The sequence below is a fragment of the Furipterus horrens genome, unplaced genomic scaffold, assembly GCF_987537825.1.
Source record: "Furipterus horrens unplaced genomic scaffold, mFurHor1.1.pri manual_scaffold_5, whole genome shotgun sequence".
In the NCBI taxonomy this organism is placed as follows: Eukaryota; Metazoa; Chordata; class Mammalia; order Chiroptera; family Furipteridae; genus Furipterus; species Furipterus horrens.
In genome coordinates this window covers 90,750,851-90,778,304 of record NW_028327175.1, presented here as the reverse complement: position 1 = coordinate 90,778,304, position 27,454 = coordinate 90,750,851, and the positions used below count along the sequence as shown (strand labels likewise).

Sequence of the window (27,454 nt, the reverse complement as noted above, 5' to 3'; positions counted from 1 at the left end):
CATCATCCCCACCCCTCCTCACTCAAGGGAGGTTTGCTCTCAGCTAATTGGAGACCACTAGTGCTTCCCTCCATCCAGGTTCGATCCAGCCTAGAGTGGTCGCATTAAGATAAGCTATACAGAAAAAATTTGATATGATAGAAGAAAACTAACTGAAGTTTTGAAATCAGCATGCCTATGTAAGTCTAAAACAGCTGAAAAATCAAACTCAACAGAAATTGTGTTAAAAATTATTCCCCTTTGTAATCAATGAGTTCAGTACAGTTGCAGGATACAAAATCAATACAGAAAAACCAGTTGCATTTCTATGTTAACAGTGAAATATCTAAAAAAGAAAGAAAGAAAGAAAGAAAATAAATAAAAGAAAAATAGTTCTACTCCTAAGAGCATCAAAAACATAAAATTCTTGAGAATAAATTTAACCAAGGAGGTTAGGGCCTCACTGAAAACTATAAGACTTTAATGAAAGAAAATAAGTAGATATCCCATGTTCATGGACCAGAAGTCCTAATATTGTTAAAAGGTCAATACTACCCAAAGCCATCTACAGCTTCAGTGCAATTCCTATCAAAATGACAATGGCATTTTTACAGAAATAGAGCAAACAATCATAATATTTGTATGAAATCACAGAAGACCCTAAAGAGTCAAAGCAGTCTTGAGAAAGAAGAACAAAGTTGGAGGCATCATACTTCCTGATTTCACACTATATTAAATAGCTATCCTAATCAAAGCTGAATGGCATTGGCATAAAAATAGACATGTGGATCACTGGAACAGAATTGAGAGCCCAGAAATAAATCCTTGCATATATGGTCAACTTATATTTGATGAGAGAGCTTAGAATACTCAACTGGGAAAGGATAGTCTCTTCAATAAATGGTATTGGGTAAACTAAATGATCACATGCAGAAGAATGGAATTGGACCCCAATCATAAGCTACTCAAAAATTAACTCAAAATGGATTAAAGACTTAAACATGAAACCTAAAATCATAAAACTATTAGAAGAAAACATGGGGGGAAAGCTCATGGACATAGATCTTGGCAGTGAATTTTTTGATATGACACCAAAATCACAAGTAGCAAAAGCAAAAACAAAATGAAAGCAAGGCTACATCAAACTGAGAAATTTCTGTACAGCAAAAGAAACAATCAACAAATTGAAATGTCGCCTGCTGAGTAGAAGAAAATATTTTCAAGTCATCTATCCAAAATATAAAAAGAACTCATACACCCCAGTAGCAAAAAATAAAAAAAAAAACAATTTAAAAATGGGGAGAAAACCTGAATGGATATTTAGGTTCTTGATATCAATAATCATTAGGGAAATGCTAATCAAAACCACAAGATGCTATCATACCACACCTGTCAGAATAGCTATCAAGAGATAAGAAGTGTTGATGAGGATGTCAAGAAAAGGAAACCCTTGTATGCTGTTGGCACAAGGGAATGTAGGTGATACAACTACTTTGGAAAACTGTGTGGAAATTTTTCAAAAGATTATAATAGAACTACCAGCAATTCCACTTCTGGGTATATATCCAAAGAAAAAGAAATCGGAATCTTAAAAAGATATCTGCATTACCATGTTTATTGTAGCAGTAATTGCAATAGCCATGATATAAAAACAACCTAAATGTCCTTTCCCTGATGAGTGGATACAGAAAGTGTGGTATACAGGCACATCTCAGAGACTGTGGATTTGGCTCCAGACCACAGCCATAAAGTGAATCATGGAACTTTTTGGTTTCCTAGTGCATAAAAAAGTTATGTTTACACTATACTGTGATCTATTAAGGGTGCAAGAGTTTTGTGTCTTAAAAAAACACAGGACTTCTGGCCAAGATGGAGGCTTAGACAGACACTCTGTGTCTCCCTTAAAACTAAGAAGGAATACAACTACCTCAAAACTGGAGACAACCAGAAGTTCCAGAAAATCGAGCTGTATGGAAGTCCAACAAAGATATAAAGAAGAAATACTCATCCAGACAAGTAGGAGGGACGGAGCCAGGGTGGAGAGGACATGGTGTGGTGGTGGTGGCAGTGGTGGCAGTGGCAGGCCAACGGAAAGTGCAGTCACATGTTTTAAAAAGTAGGGGGAGACACCTGGGGAGCCCTTGCAGCACCAGACCAAACTGCGCAGCTCATGGTTCCAGCACCGGGGAAAATAAAGTCTTATTGCTTTTGACTCTGCAAACCAGTGGGGATTGGGCAGAGGAAAAAACTGTAGGTCTCTCAACACAGTCCGCTTGTTTAAAGAGCCCACACAGTCCTAGAACATCCGCAGACCCACCCACCCTGGGAATGACGGCCAGGGCAGCAACTGGACAGGCGCCAGTCCCATATGAAAGTCGGAGAAGTTCCTGGATAAGGGGCAAGTGCTGAGTAGAGGCATTATCCCTCAGACCCCTGCCCTACATACAGCACCACAATGTGGTGAAACAGGTCGCCCTGTACTGATGAATATCCACCCCTTACAATGTAACAGGTGCGACAGCTCTACCAGAACACAGAGGCAAACAAACACAGGAGCCTGTCAAAATGAAGAGACAGAGAAGTATGGCCCAAAAGAGGGAACGGATCAAGGTTCCAGTGGGAGAACTAAGCAAGGAGGAGATAGCCAACCTAACGGATGTAGAGTTCAAAACACTGGTGATAAAGATGCTCACAGGCTTGAGAGATATGCTTAAGTATGACAGACACATAAAGGAAGAAGTGAAGGCTATGCTAAATGAAATGAAGGAAAATCCATACAAAACAAAAGGTGAAAGGAAGGAAACCAAGGTTCAATCAATGATTTGTAACATAAGAAAGAAAAAAACAGTCAACCAGTACAGAATGAGGAAACAAGAATTGAAAAAATTGAGAAAAGGCTTAGTAACCTCTGGGACAATTTTAACATACCCACTTCCAAATCATAGGGGTGCCAGAAGGAAAAGAGGGAGAGAAAGAAGCTGAAAACTTAAGTGAAAAAATAATGAAGGAGAACTTCCAAAACTTGGCAAAGGAAATAGACATACAAGTCCAGCAAGCAGAGAAAGTCCCAAACAAGCTAGAGCCAAAGAGGACCACACCAAGACATATCATAATTAAAATGCCAGAGGTTCAAGATAAAGGGAGAATCTTAAAGGCAGCAAGAGAAAAGCAGAGTAACCTACAAAGGGGTGCCTATAAGACTATCAGCTGATTTCTCAAATGAAACATTGCAGGCAAGAAGGAACTGGCAAGAAGTATTCAATGTGATGAGAAGCAAGGACCTACAGCCAAGATTATTCTATCCAGCAAAGTTATCATTTAGAATGGAAGGGCAGATGAAGTCCTTCCCAGACAAGGTAAAGCTGAAGGATTTTATCGTCACCAAGACATTATTATATGAAATGTCAAAGGGACTTACTTAAGAAAAAGAAGATCAAAATTATAAACATTAAAATGACAACAAACTCACAGCTTTCAACAACTGAATCTAAAAAATGAAAACAAAATCCAACTAAGCAAACCAGAATAGGAACAGAATCATAGGTATGGGGATCCTTTAGAAGGTTATCAACTGGGAGGGGGAAGGAGGAGAAATGGGGAAATGGTGCAGGGATTAAGAAGCATAGTTGGTTGGTACAAAATAGACAGGGGGAAGTTAAGGATAATATAGGAAAGGGTGAAGCCAAAGAACGTATATGCATGATCCATGGACATGAAAAGGGGAGTGGGATTGCTAGAGGGAAGGGGGAGTACTGGGCAGAGAGGAGCAAAGGAAAAAAAAATTGGGACAGCTGTAACAACATAATCAATGAAATATACTGGAAAAAAACACACAAAAAAACACAGTGTGCACACTTTAATTAAAAAATACTTTATTACTAAAAACCAAAATGCTAACTGAGGCTATCATCTGAGCCTTCAGCAAGTCACAATCTTTTTGCTGGTGGAGGGCCTTGCCTCAATGTTGATGAAAACAGAAAACTATATAGACAATGTAATATCATTCATCCATTAAAAAGAAGAAAATCCTACCATTTGTGAAAATGTGGATGGCCCTGAGGACATTCTCCTAAGCACGATAAGTCAGACAGAGAAAAATAAATACTATATGCTATCACCTACATGTGGAATTTCAAAAACTGAACTCATAGAAACAGAGGGTAGAATGGTGGTTGACGAGGCTGGGGAGAGGAGTGGCACTAATGAAGAATGTTTGTCAAGGGGTACAAAGTTCCAGTTATAAGATGAATAAGTTCTGGCAATTCTATAGTACAGCATGGTAACTTAGTAATACTGCTTTCTGGACTTGAAGTTGCTAAGAGAGTTGATCTTAAATGTTCTCACCACAGAAAGGAAATGGTAATTACAATATATCAGACATGTTACTAACCCTTCTGTGGTAATCATTTTGCAATATATAAATGCATCAAAGAATCACATTGTACCATTTGTACATGTTAAACTTATACAGTGTTATATGTCAATTATATGTAAATAAAACCAAAAATATTTTAAGATCCATAGAGTTTCTGATAAGATTAAATATTTACAATTACCAGTCCGAAGTTATATAAAAGTAAAGCATTGTTTTTCAAATAAGTAGACTCTGAGGACTAGTAATAGTTCCATCATGTTCTTGAAAAAAAAAATGGGTGTGGGGGGGAAGAATTCCATGGTCAAATAAGTTTGAGACATGCCTTAACTCCAGGCATGCTCACAGCCTTTAAGAGACTACATAAATCTTTGAAAACACGGATCCAGCAGAAGGCATTTCCCAATCTTACTGGATAATGCAACAGTAAATTCTGAAGGACGAGTATTTAGTAGACCACAATAGGGACATGCAACTACCAGGGTCCAAGTTTCTGGAAACCTATTCTCCTCTCTATCAACAGACAGATTTCATTTGAAGTGGCACATTTCCTTTTCTGTCCCTCAATTACATGCTAAATACAATAAATTAACTGAGTTGTTTTTAGGCTAAAACAACAAGTCTTCAGACTTGCCATAACAGCCTTTGCCCCTCCAATGTGCTCACCTGGCCACGGAGGCCCACCTTCAGGTCAGGTTGCCCTCTGAGACCTAACAAAGAAGTCTCCTTTTCTGTGGGGTGGTTCTGTTGGAGCTCTAGCTAATTTCTTTCAGGAAAAATAAATTTAGAACTTGAGCAATCATGGCAGGTGAAGCAAAGAATAGTCTCCATGCAGCTTTGCTTGGGTCAATGCATGGGTCTCTCTCCCTTTAGCATCCCTGTGTGCTGCTAGAGGGGTGCACTAGGTTTACCACTGGATTACCTGTAAAAGGATGAACAGTTGTCATCCCAAACTACAAAACACAAGTTCTGACACCACCTGGTGACGTGAACATTTTGTGGTTTAGATCAAAATGTGTTTTTTCCCTTATTTTTACATTGCTTTGCTCTAAAAAGGTTTGAACCATTCTGCAATAAAAAATTGCTTCTCAGTTCTGAACTTCTATATTAGCTATCATTTATCCCTACAGTCTGTTTATAAGGAGACCGCATAAATTATTAGGCCTATAAAAATTCTACCTGTTCTGCAAAGACTGCAATTGCAGGAACTCATTTTCTAGTGATAAGGCAAGGAATTTTCATTGTTTCCCTCAGCCTTCTTTCCATGGGACTCTAAAGTCAGGCTTTCTTGAGCAAAAAGAGTAGGAGACGTGATTTCCATCTTTTTAGACTGAGCCATGATTTCTATCTGCTTAGTCTGAGGCTATCTTGAATTTCTAGTGTTTTTAATTATTATTAAATTCATGGTTTCTGTTTATAAAATCCTAACTAATGACCATGCATTGGCAACTAATAAGGCAACAAAGGTTTTCTGTATTGTTTACCACATGTCCTACCTTCACTACTAGTAAAGACCAATGACCAAAATTAGAAAACAGAAGTTTAGGTTCCAACAGATATGTGGGGATATTGGAATTTCTGCTAGCGCAGTTTGTAAAAAACGGCCTTTCCCGGTACTTACTGGTAGCTTCCTTTGAATCAAGTCAGGCTCTATAGCAACAGAATACAGGGTCCCTATGGAAACATGAAAAAATCCACCGCCACTGGCAGAAAGAGCATCATGAGTACGTACACTTAAGAACACACCATCTGATCGCTGTCAGTTCAGGGTCTGTTTGGCTAGCCTAACAGGATTATGTATCTCACTTTCAGCAGTGCTCATAAAGGGTCTGCTTAAGAGTCCACACCTATTAAAAAATCTAAGAAAGTTCTGAGTTAAAAAAGACATAAATTTTAAAAAAAGAAGAAAAAAAAATAAAAAGAGTCCTCACCCTAAGGTTGTTTGAAAATATTTAACAAGATCACTACTTTATTATTAAACAAGCCTGTGATCAAACAAACCCAGAGCAGAGAGTTCAGATTGCCTTCAAGCCCTCACCGTACTCTTGCAAGTCCCCTAGAGAAGCCCAGCTCACCCATACACAGCCTTCGCCGAAGTCTGAATATTCACAGACCCAACCGCGCACCCTACCCTGCATTCCAGCTCTTCTCAGCCTGAAAACTCTGAGCCCCAAACTTTTCAGCAGCCAAAGACCACAATGACATGATGCCTGGATAAAGAATTAAATGTGTCCTTCCATGATCTTCATGTCACAGAAACAAGTACCTGCTGCCCAGCTCTTCCCATAAACCTAGCTCAGTTTGCCCAACTCTGAAATATCCTTCCCATCAGAGCCTCCTGTGACTGACACTGAGGCAAAATGTAGCTGTTGAATATCATTTTCATTTGTAAACAAAATTTCTGACAATGTAATCCTGAGTTAACTTGGCAAATATTCCAGTTCACAAAGAAGCAGCTCATTTTCCTGGGGACAACAACAAGAACAAGTACATAGGACTTCCAGGTTAAATGGAGAAGTGAGGTGGAATAGGAGCCAATGGCCAGGTGCATGATTCAGGAACCTCAGTTGCTACCTCCATGACTCAAGGGGTCCAAAATGCAATAGGATGTCAGACAGAGTCTAATACAGGGATGACAACTATGGGGCTCAACTATCAGGCCAACCCAAGACCATGACAGAAATCATTAATGAGTTCCTCTGTTCTCTCTTAGTGCACACAACGCCTCAGAATCCTTCTAAACACAATGTCCCAGGTAGCTACTACCAAGAGATGGTACCCTCTCTCCCCAAGGGAAGTTTGTTGTTAATTTCAGCCTAACAATATTGCAGAGCAAAAAGAATCAATGGGGGAAATATATGGGTATTTGGCAAATAGCTTAATGCAGCCCCTTAAAGTTCTACCTGTGAGGTATATCCTTTGTCTGGAAGAAAAATAGTCCTGCATAAGTGAGCTGCAGATGTTTCTAAGCCCTTAACCCAAATTTGGGGTTTAAAACCCATTGCTTACCGAAGCATGACATTCAAACAAAAATTTTTCCGCAGGAATTATTTTTATGTAAACACCAACCACAGTTCTAGCCCCTTATTTGCCTACAGCCAATTCAGTTTTTCATAAAGTTGGCCAAGTTAAAAATCATCTGTGAATATTCATTCACTGCATGGTAATCAATTGTCACACTCATCTCTGCTAAGAACAGGAAATCATATACAGTTCAGTGTGTGGGAGTTAAAGCTTCTTATTTACGGTTCCAAAGTTCTCTTAACAAGTGCCAAAGACATGCAGGGCACATCCATGGGAACTGATCTTCTACCCCCAGAGCTGGCCTATAGGCAGTCGAGCGGATGACCCAGTCCCAGACCTCTCCTGGGTCTTCCTTGCAAACCACACTGCCTGCAGTGCCCCCATGACAGCTTTAATGTGAAGTTAGCATTTGACCTTCTCCATCGAACAAAAATAGCGTAACAGAGTTGTCTACCATGAAGGAAACTTTCATTAGAATATTCCCTTCTTTTGCAATAGCATCCAGCGGGATAACACTGGGCATCTTGGCAAAAGATGGAAGCTGGACTGTAGAAGGGACCCCTGACCATGCTTTTTGCCCATTCATGATTCTGCTGCAAGCAGCCCTGCTTAAAGTGATTTACTTTCTCTCCTATCAGCCAAGGTGAAGCCAAGGACATTGGAGTAAGAACGTATGGCCGGCTCTGTTGTGGGATGAACAAATCCTTCCCACAGAGAAAGAATTGCCAACTTCTCACTCTGCTACTGCTTTTCCTGTGAGCTTTTCCTGGTTCCGTGAAACCAAATCTATAGGCAATCTTCACTTGCTAATAGGTTGGGTTCCAAAGATGTGTTTGGGAATCAGTTGTGTATACTTCCAAGCACATTTTCCTAGAATTCTAATGTTGTAAATAATGGTTAGGTGCCTAGGGCAGCCTCAAATGTACATTTACTTCATAATTTTCAACCAGTGTGCCACAGCAGGTGCGCTGGTGTGGCACAAGAATTTTTAAAACATGTAATATCTGACTGTTTAGTCAGGGGCACTGACCTCTCTCCCCTTAGTCTGTCAAATAAAAAAAAATGACAATAGCCAACACAACAATAGCCATCCTGTGTGAACGAATCAAAATTATACCTATATTTTTGGTCAGATCAGCAAAAAGCACAATATTTGGAGTGCCGCAAAATTTTGGTAATTAGTTTATGTGTGCTGTGAGATGAAAACAGTGGAAAATCGCTGATTTACAGTACTGTGGACATCATGAGGGTGGGCCTCTACTCCTTCCCATGGACCAGAGCATTCACATTTCCATTTGGGCTGCCTGGAGCTCTCCTCACTGCCACAGGACCAGAGATTACTCCTCTCTCCTTAGCACTCATGGAGGGGTGGGGGAGAAGACAAGAGGCTGCTCTGGCTTCAAACCACCCCTAGAGTCGCAAATAGTTGAGGTCTTGGGAGCAGGGACCTGTGGAACTCTGGGTTGGGGAGAGAATGGATCCTCTGAGCTTGGTGAGGGTAAGGAGCTTCAAAGGGTGTGGGTCTTCCGTTGATTTTTCTCTGGCCTTTGACATTCAAGTCTCAGTCTCAAATTGTCTCCTTTACCAGCCCCGCCATGAGCCAGTTTCTCCCCCCAGTGCCACCTGTTGTTTCTAATCAGCATTTCCGTGGCTCTCTGAGAAACCAATCAGTCTCACTTCATCCCCAGCCTGTTCCTGTCACTGAAACCACAACACAAATGGCACTAGGAAATAATATGTCTTAAATCTAAGTGATAAGGGATACAGCATCTAAAAGAGACAATGGGCTCAGTACATTCCATCAAGGTAATGATCAAAGACCATGTTTTCTGACATTTTAAAACTTCATAAAACTACAAAAGAAATATCAGGTAGCCCTAAAAAAAGAAATCCTGACACAGGCTGCAACATGGATGAGGTTGAGGATATTATGTTAAAACCATCATAAAAGGCCAAATACCATATGATTTCTAAAGTAGTCAAAATTTTAGAAAGAGAAAGTAGAAGTAAAAGGTTATTGCCAAAGGCTGAGAGGAGGGCAGAGAGGGAATCCCATGTATCCACAGTTCCAGTTTTTAGAAATGAAAAAGTTCTAGAGCTCTAATGCACAATGAGTATTCTTTTTTTAAAGTATATTTAATTGATTACATTGTTACAGTTGTCTCAATTTCTTTTCCCTTTGTTCACCTCTGCCAGTACCCCTTTCCCTCCAGCAATCCCACCCCCCTTAGTTCTTGTCCATGGGTCAGGCATATAAGTTTTTTGGCTTCACCCTTTCCTATATTATTCTTAACTTCCCCCTGTCTATTTTGTACCTGCCAGTTTTGCTTCTTAATCCCTGCACCATTTCCCCATTTCTCCACCTTCCCCTTCCCAGTTGATAACCCTCTAAAGGATGCCCACACCTATGATTCTGTTTTTACTCTGGTTTGCTTAGTTGGACTTTGTTTTCATTTTTTAGATTCAGTTGTTGAAAGCTGTGAGTTTGTTATCATTCTAATGTTCATAATTTTGATCTTCTTTTCCTTAAATAAGTCCCTTTGACATTCCATATAATAATGTCTTGGTGACGATAAACTCCTTCAGCTTTACCTTGTCTGGGAAGGACTTCATCTGCCCTTCCATTCTAAATGATAGCTTTGCTGGCTCTAGTAATCTTGATTGTAGGTCCTTGCTTCTCATCACATTGAATACTTCTTGCCAGTTCCTTCTTGCCTGCAAAGTTTCTTTTGAGAAATCAGCTGATAGTCTTATAGGCACCCCTTTGTAGGTAACTCTGCTTTTCTCCTGCTGCTTTTAAGATTCTCTGTTTATCTTGAACCTTTGGCATTTTAATTATGATGTGTCTTGGTGTGGTCCTCTTTGGGTCTAGCTTCTTTGGGACTTTCTCTGCTTGCTGGACTTGTATGTCTATTTCCTTTACCAAATTAGGGAATTTTTCCTTCATTATTTTTTCACAGAAGCTTTTGATTTCTTGCTCTCCCTCTTCTCCTTCTGATACCCCTATGATTTGGAAGTTGGCATGTTTAAAGTTTTCCCAGAGGTTCCTAAGCCTTTTCTCAATTTTTTTCAATTCTTGTTTCCTCATTCTGTACTGGATGACTCTTTTTTTCTATCTTATGTTTCAAATCATTTATCTGAATACTGGTTTCCTTTCCTTCACCATTGGTTTTTGTATGGATTTTTCTTCGTTTAATTTAGCATAGCCTTCACTTCTTCCCTTATGCATTTGCCATACTTAAGCATATCTGTCAAGTATGTGAGCATCTTTAACATCAGTGTTTTGAATTCTGTGTTCATTAGATTGTCTATCTCCTCATCTGTTAGGTTGGCCAGTTCCTCCTCAGTTAGTTCTCCTACCGGAACCGTGATCCATTTCCTCTTTTGAGCCATACTTCCCTGTCTCCTCATCTTGACAGGCTCCTGTCTTAGGTAGAGCTGTCACACCTGTTATATTGTAAGGGATGGAGCCTTAGTTATTCAGGAGTGACCTATTTCACCACGTTGTGGTTCTGTATGTGGGAAAGGAGTCTGAGAGGGAACAATGCCACTTGCTCAGCACTCACCCCTTTTCCAGGCACTTCTCCCACTTCCTGTATGGGACTGGTGCCTCTCTAGCTATTGCCTTGGCCATGGTTCCCAGAGAGGGTGGGTATGTGAATGTTCTAGGACCATGGGGGCCCTTTAAACAAGCAGACTCTGCTGAAAGACTGGCAGTGTCTCCCTCAACCCCAACTCACACTAGTTTGTACAGTCAGAAGCAATGAGGCTTTATTTTCCCCAGCGCTGAAACCATGAGCTGTGCAGTCTGGTCTGGTGCTGGGAGTGCTTCCCAGGTGTCCCTCCCTACTTTTTAAAATGTGTGACTGCACTTTCCACTGGCCTGCCACTGCCACCGCCGCTGCCACTGCTGCTGTCACCACACCATTTCCTCTCTGCCCCAGCTGTGCCCCACCTACTGGATGAGTATTACTTCTTTATATCTTTGTTTGTTGGACTTTCATGCTGCTCGATTTTCTGGAACTTCTGATTGTCTCTAGTTTTGAGGTACTTGTATTCCTTCTTAGTTGTGGAGGGAGATGCGGCGTGTCTATCTAGGCCTACATCTTGGCTGGAAGAATGTGAGTATTCTTAATACCACTGAGCTGTACGCTTAAAAATGATTCTAATGGTAAATTTAATATTATGTATTCTTTTACTAAAATATAAAAATAAATAACTTCACAAGCAGAAGAGACCACCAAAGTTTTCCCTAAAAGTGAAACAAAAGAACATGAAATTACAAAATTATTTGCTTAGTAGTTAACCATCTTTTAGTCTTGTGAATATTTTAATTTAATATAGAAATGTATGAGAATAAAAATATAGTTTATAATTTTATATTTTAAAAGATATTGTAATATGTAAAAGAATGTGGCCTATTAGAATAAGAGGTCAGTCTTCTAATTTCCTTTTTTAATTGTGTAGTAAAGTAATTAATTAGGATTTTCTTAAGTTGAAATCTTACAAATACAATATTAAAATATTTAAAAGAACTTAAGATTTTACCTTATCAATAAGTTGAACTAATTACATTTACAAAAAGTATTTAAGCACACAGGACAGGTTGTCAGCCTGGAAGATGTATTACTTAAAATGAACCGTGAATTTATTAAATATATAAATTCCATTTTAAAAACTTGATTATGTTTATATTTCTAAAGCATTAGTCAATGACCCCTTAGTGTGTATATTTTTTTAATTTGTGAGAGTAATAAGTGAAACATCTGCAAGCTAAATTTAGCTTAAGAAACAATGAGGTTTTGGATTTATAACTTTGGTAAATCAAAAAGTAATTATTAACACTACTAAAAAGCTATCAGAAAGAGAAATTAAGAAAAATTTCATTTATAATTGCATCAAAAAGAATAAAATACCTAGAAATAAATTGAATCAAGGAGGTGAAAGACCTGTATACTGAAAACTATAAGGCATTGATGAAAGATATGAAAGAAGACATGAATAAATGGAAAAATATTCCATGCCATGATTTGAAAGAATCAATATTGTTATAATGTCTATAATGTCTATACTACCCAAAGCTATCTATAGATTCAGTGCAATCCCCATTAAAATTCGAATGGCATTTTTCACAGAAATAGAATACACAATCCTAAAATTTGTATTGAACCACAAAAAAGAAAAAAAGGAAAAAAAAAAACCTTAGTTAAAGCAATCTTGAGAAAAAAGAACAGAAAATGGAGCACCGTTCTTCCTGATTTCAAACTATTATACATTACAAAGCTACAGCAATCAAAGCAGAATGGCATTGGCTAAAGTAGACACATAGATCAGTAGACCAGAATAGAGAGCCCAGAAATAAACCCATGCATATATGGTCTCTTCAATAACTGGTGTTGGGAAAACTGCTCAGCCACATTCAAAAGAATAAAACTTGATCCCTATCTTACACCATACACAAAAATCAACTCAAAATGAATATAAAACCTGAAATCATAAGTCTTCTAGAAGAAAACATATGTGGTAAATTCCTTGACATCAGTGTTGGTGATAATTTTTTGGATTTGACACAAAAATGAAAAGCTACAAAAGAAAAAAATAAACAAGTGGGATTTCATAAAACTAAAAAGCTTTTCTGTACAGCAAAGGAAATCAACAAAATGAAAAGGCAACCTACCAAAAAAAGAAAATATTTGCAAATCATATATCTGGTAAAGGGTTAATATACAAAATATATAAAGAACTCATACAACTTGATAGCAAAAACAAACTAACAAATAAAAACCAATCTAGTTAGAAATGGGCAGAAAATTTGAGTAGACCTTTTTCCAAAGCATACACACAAATGACCAACAGATACATGGAAAGGTGCTCATAATCATTAATCAACAGGGGATTACAAATCAAAACCATGATGAAATATCACCTCACACTAATAAAATCTTTATTCACTGTTTGGAATATAAATTGATGCAGCCACTATGGAAAATAGTATGGAGGTTCCACAAAAAGTTAAAAATATAACTACCATATAATCCAGCAATTTCACCTCTGGGTATTTATCTGAAGGAAACAAAAACACTAATTTGAAAAAATATATGCAACCCTTCCCTGTGTTCACTGCAGCATTATTTACAACAGCCTAGACACAGAAACAACATTAGTGTCTATTGAGGGATAAATGCATAAAGAATATGTGAGATACACACACAAACACACACAGGCAATGGCATACTATTCAGTCATGAAAAAAGAATGAATCTTGCCATTTTTGACAACATGGATGGACCCTAAGGACATTATGGTAAGTGAGATAAGTCAGACAGAGAAAAACAAATACCATATGATCTCACTTATATGTGGTATCTAAAACAAACAACAACAACAAAAAAGCCAAACTCATAGATATACTGAGAAAAGATTGTAAGTTGCCAGAGATGGGGGCAGATGAACTAGGTAAAATTGATCAAAAGGTACAATATTCCAGTTACAAAATAAGTAAGTCCTGGGGATATAATGTGCAACATCTTTATTACAGTTAACAATACTGTACTGTAGATTTGAAAGTTGCTAAGAGAGTAATCTTAACAGTTCTCATCATAAGGAAAAAAAACTAGTAACTGTGTGGCAATGTGTATTAACTAGTTTTATTGTGGTGGTCATTTTTCAATATGTACAAATATCAAATCATTATATTCTATACCTGAAACTAATGAAATATATGTCAGTTAGGTCTCAATTTAAAAAAACCTGTATACACACAAACATACACATACAGAGATATGTACACACACACTACATACACATATACACATATAAATGTATACACACACACACTTTAAAACCATTTCTTCCTCTGGGCATTTCTTCATTAATATTTTAATTTCTCCAAATTGAAAGTAGTGAAACACAAGATTAGGTAAGAATAGTAACCATGAAGGATGAGTAAACTTAAAAGCTTAATTTTATGAACAGGTTAAAACCTTATCAAGGAATCATAGACATCTTCAAGTCTATGGAAAAGGTTCTAATTCATTCTTTTTTTCAGCCAGATTCTTAGGAAAGGCTATTCCCTACACTCCTCTTTTTGGTTCTTCCTGCCTGATGACATACGTTTGTCTTCTGGACACAGGGCGTTATAATTCAAGTGTGTTATATAGACCAGCAGCTTTTACACAGCCCAAGAGTTTAGCAAAAATGTATAGTCTTAGGAAGGATGGAGCAGGGATGGAGAGTATGGAAGGATGAAACTTGCTCTCCAGAAGGAGCTACTACTTCTACCTAAGATAAACTTTTCAAATACAAGTATCTCTATGAAAGTATCTTTTATTGTCTTCTAGGTAAGCTGACTACTTATAATTACCATATTTTTTGCTCCATAAGATGCACTTTTTCCCCCCAAAAAAGTGGGGGGAAATGTCTGTGCATCTTATGGAGCAAATATTGTGTCACAGACCATGATGTGTATTACCTGACTTGTCAGCGGTGGCGATAGCTGTTAGAAGATGAAGCGGTGGGCCCACGTGAAATGCCTGGGACGCTTAAATGTCCCACTTCACTTCTGAATCTCAGGGCATCTGGTCAGTTGCCATCAGCCTCTGCCCATCGCTCGGGACCCGGGAGAGTGCAGAGAGCCACCTGATACTCCCAGCTACAACTGCTCTCCTTTTGAATCAGCTGAGGCTAATAACAGCACAGTGCCAAATGCCAATTGTCTTTGACACTGGGTGGGGTCTTTGTCAGTAGAACTGCCTCCAATCACCAATCCCTGTGTCTTAAGCTCTGCCAATCACGAGAGGCAGATGGGTGGAGCAGAACTAACATGTCCTCAGCTGGCTACTGGCTCCATTAGATGCTACAGCTGTCTCATCTACCTTCATACTGTTTCCAGTGCACACCAGATTTCTGTGTGAGGAGGCCAGCAGTAACTGGGTGAGCAGCCATAAATGCTGAAGTTTGTAGTATAGAAAGGGAGTTATGGGGGAGTCACTATTCTGTTAGTAACACAGGCGCTGAGGGGATTAAGGGGTGTCACTAGCTGTAATGGGCACTGGGGGGCAGTCAGCCAGAATCTAAAACTAGGATAGTGATACTCTCAGTGACTGTTACAACTAGTGATACCTCTTAACTCCCTCAATGCCTGTTATTAAAGGTCCCCATAAATTCTGACACTAGCAATGATGAGTTCTTGGGGTTCCCGGAAAACTAGAAGAGTACTTGAACCTTAAAGTCTCTCCTCATTTGTTAATGACAGTGATGATGGTTCTTAATACCGCTGTTGACTGCTGTTCACTTTACATGGTTGAAATATTATTCTGTTATATTTTATTAAATATTTTAGTACACCATTTGGTTCAGTTTTTTGTTTTTTTTTCTTTCTTGTTTTCCTCCTCTAAGTCTGGGTGCATCTTATGGTCAGGTGTATCTTATAGTGTGAAAAATACAGTAAACTATAATTATAACTGGCTCCTGTGTCTCAATTCCAATTGGTAACTAGAAACAGTTAAAAATGGTGACTGTGCTTTGTGTCTGACAGCAAAACCTCATTGAAAAAGATATTATGAAAGCAGAACCAAGAATCATATGTCCTCTCTTCTTCCTTCTCTGCCCACAGGGTGCCTCACCAGCGCCAGCTGTTAAGAGTATGGATTGACTGGCGGCAACCCCAAGAACAAGAAATAAGGGGAGCTTGACTGCCCTCTGTCTGGGTTAAGCTATGAAATCAAGACATCAGCAAAGTGAAGATGCAAAGTGCCCTTAAAGAGACCAAATAGCTCCCAGGCCTCTGAGACTAGACAGTACCCTGATCAAATATATTAACATATCTAAGAGAAAAAGGTTTCCATCTCTAGCCAAGAAGTCTTAGAAAAAGGAGAGTTTTAGGGCCAAATGCCAGAGATGTCCCTCCAAGCAGTAAAGAGAACACCTTGCAACCTGTCTAGGGTGAGACCAAGAAAAGTTATTTTTACCATTATAATTTTCAGGTATGATGGTGCTGATGGAATTGCCCAGCTTCCTGAAATGGGGCACACTGTTGATTCATGAGACAGAGATGCTGGGCTATGGAAACACTGAAACTCTCTGTAACTGACCTTGCTTGGATCCACACTCCCCATACCAGCTTAACGGTAAAATCTAGCTTCCCATGTGCCAGGTATGCCTGAAGACAAGCCCAAGCACCTAGCTATATATGTATCTCTATGACCTGGGTGAGTAGAAATAAATCCTGGGAGAGAAAACTGCTCTCCCAGTATGCTGACCATTGTACTTGTAAGTCTGAACACTTGCAAAGGCGCCAATATAAGGTTACCCCTAAGCTTCTGAGGAGCGGCAGCCGGCCGGCCGGCCTCCCCACTCTCCGCTCTGTGTGCACTCAGACCTTTCCTGTGAAAATGTCCCATCAGCCTGTGCCACGGAAACCAGCTCATGATTATTCTCCAAGGTATTTCATTATAAATGTGGAATTTTACTTAGCATCATTTTAATCAAAGACATGCAAATTAAGAAAAAGTTAGCAAAGAAAAAAACTGGCACAGGGTATAAACAAACAAACAAAAAAGCATTCTCATATACTACTGGTGGAAGTATAAATTGGAAACACACCAAACATCTTAGAAATTTGTGTATACCTTCGACTCAGCAATATTACTTGTACACATTTATCCTTACCTATTAATTAAGGATATGACGAAGATTTAACTATAATAATATCTTCTAGAGCAGTCAGTTCATAATAGGTAAGACTTGGAAATCACAAATATTCAATAGTTGAAATTGTTTAAATGAATATCTATAATGTAATAATACTGATATTTGCAATATGTAACAAAACATTTACTGACCAGAAAGACATCCACAATGCATTTTTATTTTCTTCTTTTTGTTTAGTTACATATTATCATATATAGCCCTGGCTCTGAATAAAATCCAGGGGTTGGAAGGAAGAGAACATATATACTGTGTAAGCTGTGTATATGAGTGTGTGTGTGTGTGTGTGTGTGTGTGATGTGCTATTGAGTTGGCTCCAACTCCTAGTAACCCTATCGAATGATTGATGTCCATGTTCTGTTCCCAACAGCCCTGCTCAGCTGCTGTAGACTCATGTCTATGGCGCCTTTTTTGGAGTCTATCCATCTCCTATTTGGTGTTCCTCTTTTCCCGCTGCATTCTCTTTCAAAGGAGCCCCAAAGAGGTATTAATGGCTTATCTGAGTCATCCACCTGAGTGGTGTTGTTGCCCAGCTCTGCAGATTCTTAAGCCCGGATGTGTCCAATCATTTTTAGTGCCTTCAAATTAGAGCAAAACCTTGTCTCTCTCTCTCTGCTAATAAACACCAGTGTCTCAGCTCAGAAGCAAAGGTGCCCCTCTAGCTGTGTACTGAGCCAAAATATTTCAATAAATAGTTTTTAAGATCTCTCTTCTATGTGCTATGGTAAGAAACCTCAATTGCAAACTGTATTTCACATGATAGTCTAGGATTTTCTAAAGTGTATCATGAAATATCACACTTCTCTCAAGACATCTCAGAATGAATTGGTGGCACAGGGAGGTGAGGGAAGAGAGAAAATGACAATGAAAAAAGTTTTACTTTGTGACCCAGCTCCCCAACTTTTAATAAGCCTCATGATTCTATTCACCAGTAAAGAACATGTTGGCCTCTCGGAAGCTGACTCAGGACTGTGGTCAGTCACTGCGGGAAAATTCTGTCTCTGTTCTCCTCTGTGAACTAATCTAATGACTCCTTGGCCAATTTCCAAAGAGACATTTACTGAAGAACTATGATTAGCATTACAACTTCCGGCCTTGAAGCATCTTTCTATATCATCTGTTTTCTCTTCAAGTACACTTATTTGGAGATTTTTGACCGGACAAAGTTAATGCTTCCCTCCGTACACAGACCAAGAGAGCAGCAGCGAGAGTGAAAGGGAATGATCTAAGAAGCCCCAACCCAGACCTCTGTCTCTGCTGCCATTAACAGACACAAATCTGCACTGGGAAAAAATACGTGAACCTCAAAGGGATGAAGGTCTTACTTACGGACGCACATTTCCCTGCTTTCATAAAATCCAGGACAACACTGGGATTTGCGCCTATACATAGTCTTCTCCCCGTGTCGATAGGCTGTCCGATAACTTATTCTATATAGAGGGGAAAAGCACATTGTTATGTCTTTTGACCTGCAATTTGATTAGAAATAAAGAATTTATATTTTAATATAAAGACCTGTCGAATATAATAAAGGTATTAAAAGCAAAGTACTCCAAAATAAGAAGAAATGTGGACTTTCTTGACCAATATTATGTTAGCTCTTATCAATTTGTTAAGAATATATTAAGATTGTCCACTTAAGCCAACCTACACTTTATTTCAAGGGTTCCAAAATTTCATGACTTCCCTATTTCATTAATTTTGTGATATCTTGAAATATATTGATTAAATAAGATACTTATCTAATCATCACTCACTTAACATATGTTTTTAAAATAATTCAGAGAATTCCTTTAAAACTCTATGACAATCTAAACCCACTATAAAATACAGGGAGGGGCAAAAGCAGGTTGACAGTTGTTAATATGGAAAATAATACAATAATTAATAAATAGAAGGATAAATTCTGTGTTTTGTGTACTTACAACTGTAAACCTACATTTGCCCAATCCTGTAGAAGACTTACAGAAAAAAAAAAAATCCTCAGATTTAACCAACGCCTCATTCATTCACTGATTCATTTATATAACATGTTTAATACGCACTTACTATATTCCAGGCACTGTTCTAGGCATCGGAGAAATAGCTTACAGTAAGAAAATAAAAACATAAAGCCTGCCCTCAAGGAACTTATGTTTTACTAGGGAAGACAGACCTGTAGAATTTAAGATACATATTAAACAAATAAATATGTCATCTAATGACTGGTAATGATTAAATGGTGAAGAAAAATAGAAGGGAATGCTGGTTTAGGTAGAGTGATCAAGGAAAGTGTGTCTGAAGAAATGACATCAAGCATAACATCCTCTAGTGCAGCATAAATTGGCAGGTGCCACACTAGATACATGACTCATACTATTTTAAGTATTTCACAAATGAAATTAAGGTAACACAGGTCCTTCTACATTAACATTAATATTTAATACATTGTTTTGTCCTCTGTTTTCACATTTATGGAAAAAAATATGTGGCTTATTTTACTAAGTTGAGGTCAAATTTAAGTTAGCCTAAATTGAGTCAGATTTTCAAACAGAAGTATATCCTGGGATATGAGTTTCTTTAGGCCTGGTGATGTCATATTTAAGAGTGTCTCCCCCAATTATCCACAATAGAAAAGCTGATGAATCCTAGCTCAACAAACAATGGTAAACAGTAGACATTTTCTCTGTAAGCTCCTTAAGGACACAGACAACCTTTTTGCTTTTTTATATCTCCTGTGATCTGAAACAAGTCTAGGACTATGGCAAGCACTCAGTAACTATTCACTAGATGAATGAATACACCTGCTCAAGCACTTAATGACTCTGTTGTCAAACTCCTTCCCAGTTAGCCAAACTTATAAACATGTCTGAGCTTTGGTTACCTGTGCCGTGTACATTTGAACCAGTTCAGAATGTCCGTGCAGCTAGTGTAGTAAATTTGATCAAAGGGATGTGGGTATGACTCTTGCACGGTTACTGAGTAGCTGAAAAGAAGAGGAAGGATAAGGAATCAGTATTTCTCTTTTTTACATTAATTATAAAACATGTTAACAAAAACAATCATAAACTAAATTATCTTCATTTGCAACTCCACACTGACTGAACAGAGAATCTCCATGTTTTTACCAGTTTTCTTTATATTTATTTATTTTTAGCAGTTTTTATTTGAACCAGAACCCCAAAGAACCAACATTATATTTAAAAGACAGGAGTTCATGCTGTAAAGTTCAAAGGAAATTCTTCTGCTATTCACCATAAATTCTGATATTCCTAAATTTAAAAACATATCACCTATATTTTTCTTTATTTAATCCCATCCCCTCACCCCAGAGGTCCAGGGATAATCAAAACCTTTCATAGAAAAGTTTAAATCTAAGTCTGCATGCAAATAATAAAGGTAATCAGTGAAGAGGCAGTCTGAGTATTAACAGAGTAAGTTTTGCTACTGATTCTGGAATATCAAGAACAGCATATTCCCTGGTTTAAAACTTGGAATAATTTGCTTTTGTGTGTCTGCCCCACTTCTCAGGCAGTAGAAGAATGTATACAACCTCTAAAACTGCAAAGTCTCTAAAACCAGTTCGAAACATATGGCTGAGACAGCCTAAAATAACCATGCCAAACCTTTTGCTATTTAGGCATCCTGTTTTCCAACACATTTTCACTAACAGTTTCTTATTAAAGTAAAAGCATGCACTCCTATGAGCCTAAGAATGTGGGTGAAAAATATCCATAAAATATTAAAAATTTTCAATGTTCAATGCCACACTTGTTCATTTTAAATCCATTAACGTGCTTTTGAGTTCCTACCTACAGGAAAATCTAAAGAATCCTTTCCAAACAGTTTTTCTTTTCTCTAACATTCTCTTAAAAGATTTCCACTAAAATCTTTAGTTCATACTAACAAATAAAATGGGTCACAATCACGGATTCACTCACTACAAGTCAATAGCCCAAGGTCACTGAAAGGAACTATCAACTACAGAAGGTACGGAAAAAACGTGGTCAAATTTTCAGTACAAAGAACTCAGGTTAGGTACAGGGCAGAACCTTCTCATCTGAAAAGCTCTGAAAAGCTATGTGCACAGGCCTCACAAACTGCGCTTTTCTTTCCCCAGCTGGTCTGTTAGTCACTATATACTTAGGCTTCAATGGGACATCCATGAAATAATCATACTATTTACACTTTTGTGTTCATTCTTTGGAACATTGCAACTTGATTCCTAAGTAAATTTAGGGATCCTCCCTCAGTATCTGGCAGATGTAATAGGCCCTATTGAAAAGATCACTGGATTAGAAGCAGCCGGAGTTATAATTCTGACCTGGCACTGAGAAAATGGATGACCTTCAGCAGGTAACCTCACTTCCCTGGGTTTTATCACATCTTAAAACCATGGGGTCAGAAGTCGTCTTGAAGATCCCTTCCCACTCAGCATTCTGAATTTCTACCACACATTTTACACGACTATTTCCTTCAATGGCACCTGCTGTTACCTGCAAGAGCAGGTTCAGATGAGCACAGAGTATGTAATTGCCTACAACTGCAGTATAACTCCTTTTGTGTAAAGCAAGAGGCCTCCATTAAAACATAAATGTCCTTGGAGTGAAATTTCACATTAAGCTATTAATATTTTCCTCAGACCCCTAGGAGTGCCCTGAGGTTCAGTTGATGTAAACTCTGAGACTTCCTCGCCAACCTTTTGTCCTTCCTATCCAGCTGCTTATAAATACCTAAATGTGGAGGCCTGCCACATTATTTCTCCATTCCACTTCAAAGCCCATGAATGGCCTCCGTGTAGGAAGTGTTGGAGAAGCGCAGCCCTGCATTACCCGTGAGCAAAATAGAGCAACTTTCCACATGTGCTATTGGAATAAGAAACCACTCTAAATTACTGCCAGTTGGGGGAAAAATGCACTCTCCCGGGCTTTATGGTACTAATTTAGCTCAAGTAAATTAGTTTGTTGGAACTACGCCTGATGCAGTTTTCAAAGGGCATGATATGTTGTTAAGGTCCGAATGCCTTGGAGCAAAAGTGATCATCAGCAAGTGATCCTGGCTGACCACATCCCATTTGATGTGGCTACGGGAACTGACTACACAAGAAAACATGAAAAATATTTTCACTGATTTCTAGCAGCTTAGACGAGCGCTTAAATAAGAGAAAATTTTAAAGTTACAGGAATCTCCTCTTCATACCACTTGCTGCTCACCAATAGTTTACATTTACAGGATGCTTCTCTGGTTTGAGGATATAAAAAAGCTCTTTTCTATAAAAGGATAATCAAATCATTTAGGATTCCAATTCAATAAACACTTATTGAACACATTCTGTGCAATTCCTGCTCTCAGAGAGCTCTCAAGAAAGGCTAGCCTGTGAATACTAAAAATAATGTGATACAGCATTAATGGAGACATATAGGCAGTTTGGGGAAAACAGGATGTAAAATTCACTATGTCTTGAGCATTTCTCTTCAATCTTGACTCTTCGCATTAAATTATCCAGAGGCTCAAACTCAATTCAGAACTGACTGAATATGAATTACTTTTCACTTTGGTCAGAAACTGAGGCTTCCACTTAAGTTTACAGGGAGAAGGGTTTTAAGTTCCGCTGACCCAAATTTCTTATTCCTTCTGTTTCCTTAAATATATGTTTTTCTTTTCTATAAATCTTTCTTTCTCTTTTTAAAGTATATTTTATTAATTATGTTGTTACAGTTGTCCCAATTTTTTTCCCCTTTGCTTACCTCTGCCCAGTAGACCCCTTCCCTCCAGCAATCCCACCCCCCTTAGTTCATGTCCATGGGTCATGCATATAAGCTCTTCGGCTTCACTCTTTCCTATATTATGCTTAACTTCCCCATGTCTATTTTTTACCAACAAACTATGCTTCTTAGTCCCTGCACCATTTCCCCATTTCTCCCCCTTCCCTCTCCCAGCTGATAACCCTCCAAATTATCCCCACACCTCTGATTCTGTTCCTATTCTGGTTTGCTTAGTTGGATTTTCTTTTCTTTTTTTTTTATTCAGTTGTTGATAGTTGTGAGTCTTTCTTTTTAAATGGCATTATAATCACTAGAACATCTGAAGCCTCTAAAGCAGAGAGTGGCTAAGTGTGGTATAAAGGAATCTGATCCCAATTCTGCACTATGTTAAGTATCCAGATGCAAAACCCTTTATCTCCTTGTTTGTTTAATCTTCTCAACACTCTGAAAACATATCATCACTGTGATTTTAACCTATTAAGTATTATCTGGGGAGAAACCCCAGCAAGATAATTTAAGGTCAAAGAAGAGGGGGAAAATAAGCCATCATCACTTGGACACATTCCAAAGTGGCTAATTACATTTTATCTGTTTAAATTATCTTGTTACTTTAATCAGATATGGTAATAATCATGATTTCTTATCTCTGCTTGCTTCAGGACTACTGCTTCCATTACTACCCGTCTGTGCTCCGCCCCGAAGGGGTTGGTTGGGCAAGGAATGGCTTGTCTTCATTTGTGCCTTCTTTAGAAGAAACCTCAAGAGATGAAAGAAACTAACAGCAGGGAAAGAGGGTGGAAAGAAGAGGCAGATGATTCATGAAACTATTCACTTTCCAAAAGGATGCTGTGCAGAAGATTCCTTTACTGCCATGCACCCCTTGTGTACTTTAAATAAATTAATTTTCCTTAATTTCATTTTCTGTGCAACTGATGAGAATCAGAATTGCTGCATTAAAATGAGGCATACTTTTATTCAAAAATAAGTCACTCAGTAGGTTTGGGGCAGGGCCTGAGACTTGCATTCCTCTCAAGCTTCCAGGTGATGCTCATGCTGCAACTTCACAGACGGCACGAGGAGAAGCGAGGCTCAAGGTGATTCCATGGCCCAGAACCATCGGGTACAGATGGGTTTTACTATAAGGAAAACTTACACTGAGCCCTCTTCAGCCCTCCCACCAAGACTTTTATCCCTGAAGCTAATCATTTTCTCCCCATTGCAATTCAAGCCCATTTTACTTTTTGAAAATACCGAAGAACCTGTAATCTGCACCTTTATTTGATCACTTTAATTCACACTGTTCTCCATGCTTGTCAAAATAATTCCACTGTTTTTAGCCTCTCTTCAAAGAATCATTATCTAGTGTTGTAACATAAGTCTATCAGTCAAAGATTGTAGCTGTCAATCCTTCTTTCTAGTAGTTCTTATAATATAGAAAAAATATAGTCAGGAAAAAATCTCCATTTCCCTATTTTTTCATGTTCAATTTCCCACCATATTAGTGAATATTTTAGAAGTTTCTCTAATTACTTGTGCAATAGTGGAATTATATTACATTTAAAAATGAATGCTCTCCTTGTCTGTCTCTCTTTTCCCCCTGCCCCCAAATTGATGCTCATATTAGGCATTTTATTCCTTATTAGAGGTGAAAGCTCACTCAACAATTATTTATGGAGCACACACCATATGCAAGGCAGTGTTTTAGACACATGGAAATTACCAGTGGCAAACAAAACAATGCAAGTAAGTGTTGGCAAACCTGGTCAAATACTGAGCAAGGAATCAGGACAAAATGTGTACGTTTGAGTGGGTGATGGATAATTTGAAGTCTTGGATTCTTTTCTGTTTACCTCAGAGTCATCATCTGTTCACATCTCGTCATGCTCCCAAATCCACATTCCCAAAAACTTTCAGGCCCAGAGTTCAGATTGACATTACGGACACAACAGGGCAAACCACACGAATCTCTTCCTTCTCGAATCAATTCTCTTCCTTTTATTCTTCCATATGTGCAATGATACCTCCACTCTCTCACACAGCAAGGTCTAAATCTCAGCCTTTGCTGCCTGCTTCACATCCTATAGTTAATGTCTTACCATGATCTGTTGGTTTTTATTACACAGTATCTTACAAATTTATTTTCCTCCTATTCCAAAGCTATTATCCTTCAAGAAGTTCAACTACCAGTGGACTCTTCCTTTTCTAAATCTGCTATGTACCCATTCATGTATTAATTGATTCATTTTTATTACTTAAATAAATACCATGTACTTTGTTGGTGAAATATTTTACGAAAGGTGCTGTGACAATTATAAAGATAATAAATAGGAGGTCCCTCTTCTAAAATGCTATATAATATAGTTAATACCACAAACATATCAAACCTTTTTACATATACATATCTCTTCTATAACTTAAAGTTTCATAGAGGTATATAACTCCATTAATAGATCAGGGAAATATAGTTTTGTTATCCTGGTTGTAAGGCTGTGAGTGAGCAACCAGTGTGCCCCTAGAATAACAGAGCTGCTGTGCTTGAAAGAAGGGCTCTGAGCTTTGTGCATCCTACCAGTGAGGGACAACAGTGATTAGCATGTGTGCTCTGTGGGGTAGTAATCACGGTGCTGATGGTGACAGGAAGAAGAGACCAAAAGTTTGATGTCATTACACTTACAGATATTAAAGATACATATTACTCTCTAGTACTTGGCGCCTCCTCTTTGTTTGAAAAACTTGCATTTGCAATGTTATTTTGAGATGAAGACACTTTCTTAGCAATGCAAGTAGCACATTGGAACAGAGCAGATGGCATGATTGTACTACACTATCGTGTGGTTTGTGCTATTTTTGTGTTCCATAAGGGACTATAAGATCCCTGAGGATGGCTTATTGTTTTGTATTTCCTCTATGTTTCCTACTGCTAATGTCCAGGACATTACATCATCCACTCTCATATAATCTATTTAGTCTTGCCATCCTCCAACACAGTGCTGACCGTAGTCCTGCTGGGCACAGCCCCTAGGAGTCTGCACAGCACTGGCTTCAAGCCACCTTCCATGCTTAGAACCCCTCCCAACCACTGCACCCACTCATCTCAGTTCCTCAAGAACATCTTGGGTGACAATGCCTCCATGGAGCTTTTCCAACGCCTCCAGAAATCATGTCTCCTTTGGAGGCCACCTAAAGCACAATATTTTTAATGCCATACGTCTCAAGTACATTATTATATACTGCATTCCCCTGCTTACTCATTGGTTCCCATACAGAAATCCAACTTCCCCAAATTATTGCAATAGATTCAGAGTAGGGATAGGACTTTAGGAAGCTTATTTTAATTGAGCTGTTAATGTTTTTCCTGAATCTTACAATTGTACCTGTGTAAGGATCAATACATTAAGTTTTCTTCACATAATATATATTCTATAAGACTAAGGTGAAAAATACTGTCTGATTTATCAGATGTAATTAATAATTTTTACATAAAAGTAATTTTACAATCTCTTGTCAAATTCTAATTTATATACCAAACTGATAATGATAGTATATAAAGGAATTTATCAGAAATTAGTTCTAAGATTACTTTCAGAACTATTACCTTTCCCAGTGGCTACACACATTAGGGTCTTCAAGATTCAGAGGGGATGCTGTCCTTATCCAGTGGCATAATAATAAGCAGATAAAGCCCAGCCATGTGTTCAAAGAACTAACCATTTTTTTCTGAAGAACAACCTACAAGAAAAACAAAAAAAATCCAAATTAGAAATTCATTAAAATGACCCAAACAGAATTCCTTTCAGTACAGCAACCATTCGGTACCAGTTGTCACCAGGGCTGAAACATGCATAACAAGCCATGTATTCAAATAGATGGGGCACCAGATTTCATGATCCAGGAGAGAGAGGTATTTCTTATGCTGTGCAGGGTGGCCACTGTTTTGTAAATTACTAAAATGTGCACATCATCGTTAATTGCCACCACAACTAAAGCCCTTCTCATCCATGCCAACTAACATGAAAGGAATCTACCCGAACAACTCAGAGCAACACAGGAGAATCTGAGGCCAGATTCTCTCACCGGGCATATTTCCCTCCTGGAAGAAGAGGGCTCACAGAGGAATCTGGCCTCATTTGTCCCAGAGCATAAATGATGAAACAGAAGCTCCATTGACTCAAGAGAGAAGCACCTCAGGCTCAAACGGAGATTCATTCAATAATTCATTCAATGTGCACTGAATATCTTCTCTATCCGCAGCACCGTGCAAAAACTGGACATAAAGCACAGATCTAGTGCCTGTCCCTGCCCTTTATGATGTTTATAATTTAATAATTATGACATATATTTCTTACATTTAGTGCTTCAGTTTCCCCATCTGCTGAACAGAAACAAAACCAGCTATTTTGCAGAGGTTTCTACAGAGGTGTACAGGGAAAAAGGTGTAAAGCTGTTTGGAGGTCAGTGTTAGAGAAGATGAGCCTGGTATGATTTAGAGGAAGAGAGAGCCTATGAGAAAAACAAATAACAACAGGTGTACATATTTGCAAAACAGACCAGGAGAGGAGATAGAAGAGGGAGGAGAATGTTCCAGGAGAGGGAACTGAAGCTGAGGGAGAGTCAGGCACACTTAAGG

The 27,454-nt window shown here is 38.4% G+C and overlaps 1 protein-coding gene across 1 annotated transcript in view; it reads right to left on the bottom strand.

Moving 5' to 3' along the window:
• Window positions 1–26,550, bottom strand: part of MEGF10 (multiple EGF like domains 10) — a 129,580-nt gene extending 103,030 nt beyond the window's left edge. The window contains exons 1-3 of the mRNA XM_090279072.1: window positions 26,423–26,550; window positions 19,947–20,048; window positions 18,413–18,513 (exon numbers count right to left, since the gene is read on the bottom strand). Of these exons, the coding sequence (XP_090135198.1) occupies window positions 18,413–18,513; window positions 19,947–20,048; window positions 26,423–26,538 (319 nt within the window). The 5' untranslated portion in view covers window positions 26,539–26,550. The remainder of the gene's footprint in view (window positions 1–18,412; window positions 18,514–19,946; window positions 20,049–26,422) is intronic.
• Window positions 26,551–27,454: the final 904 nt, after the last annotated feature.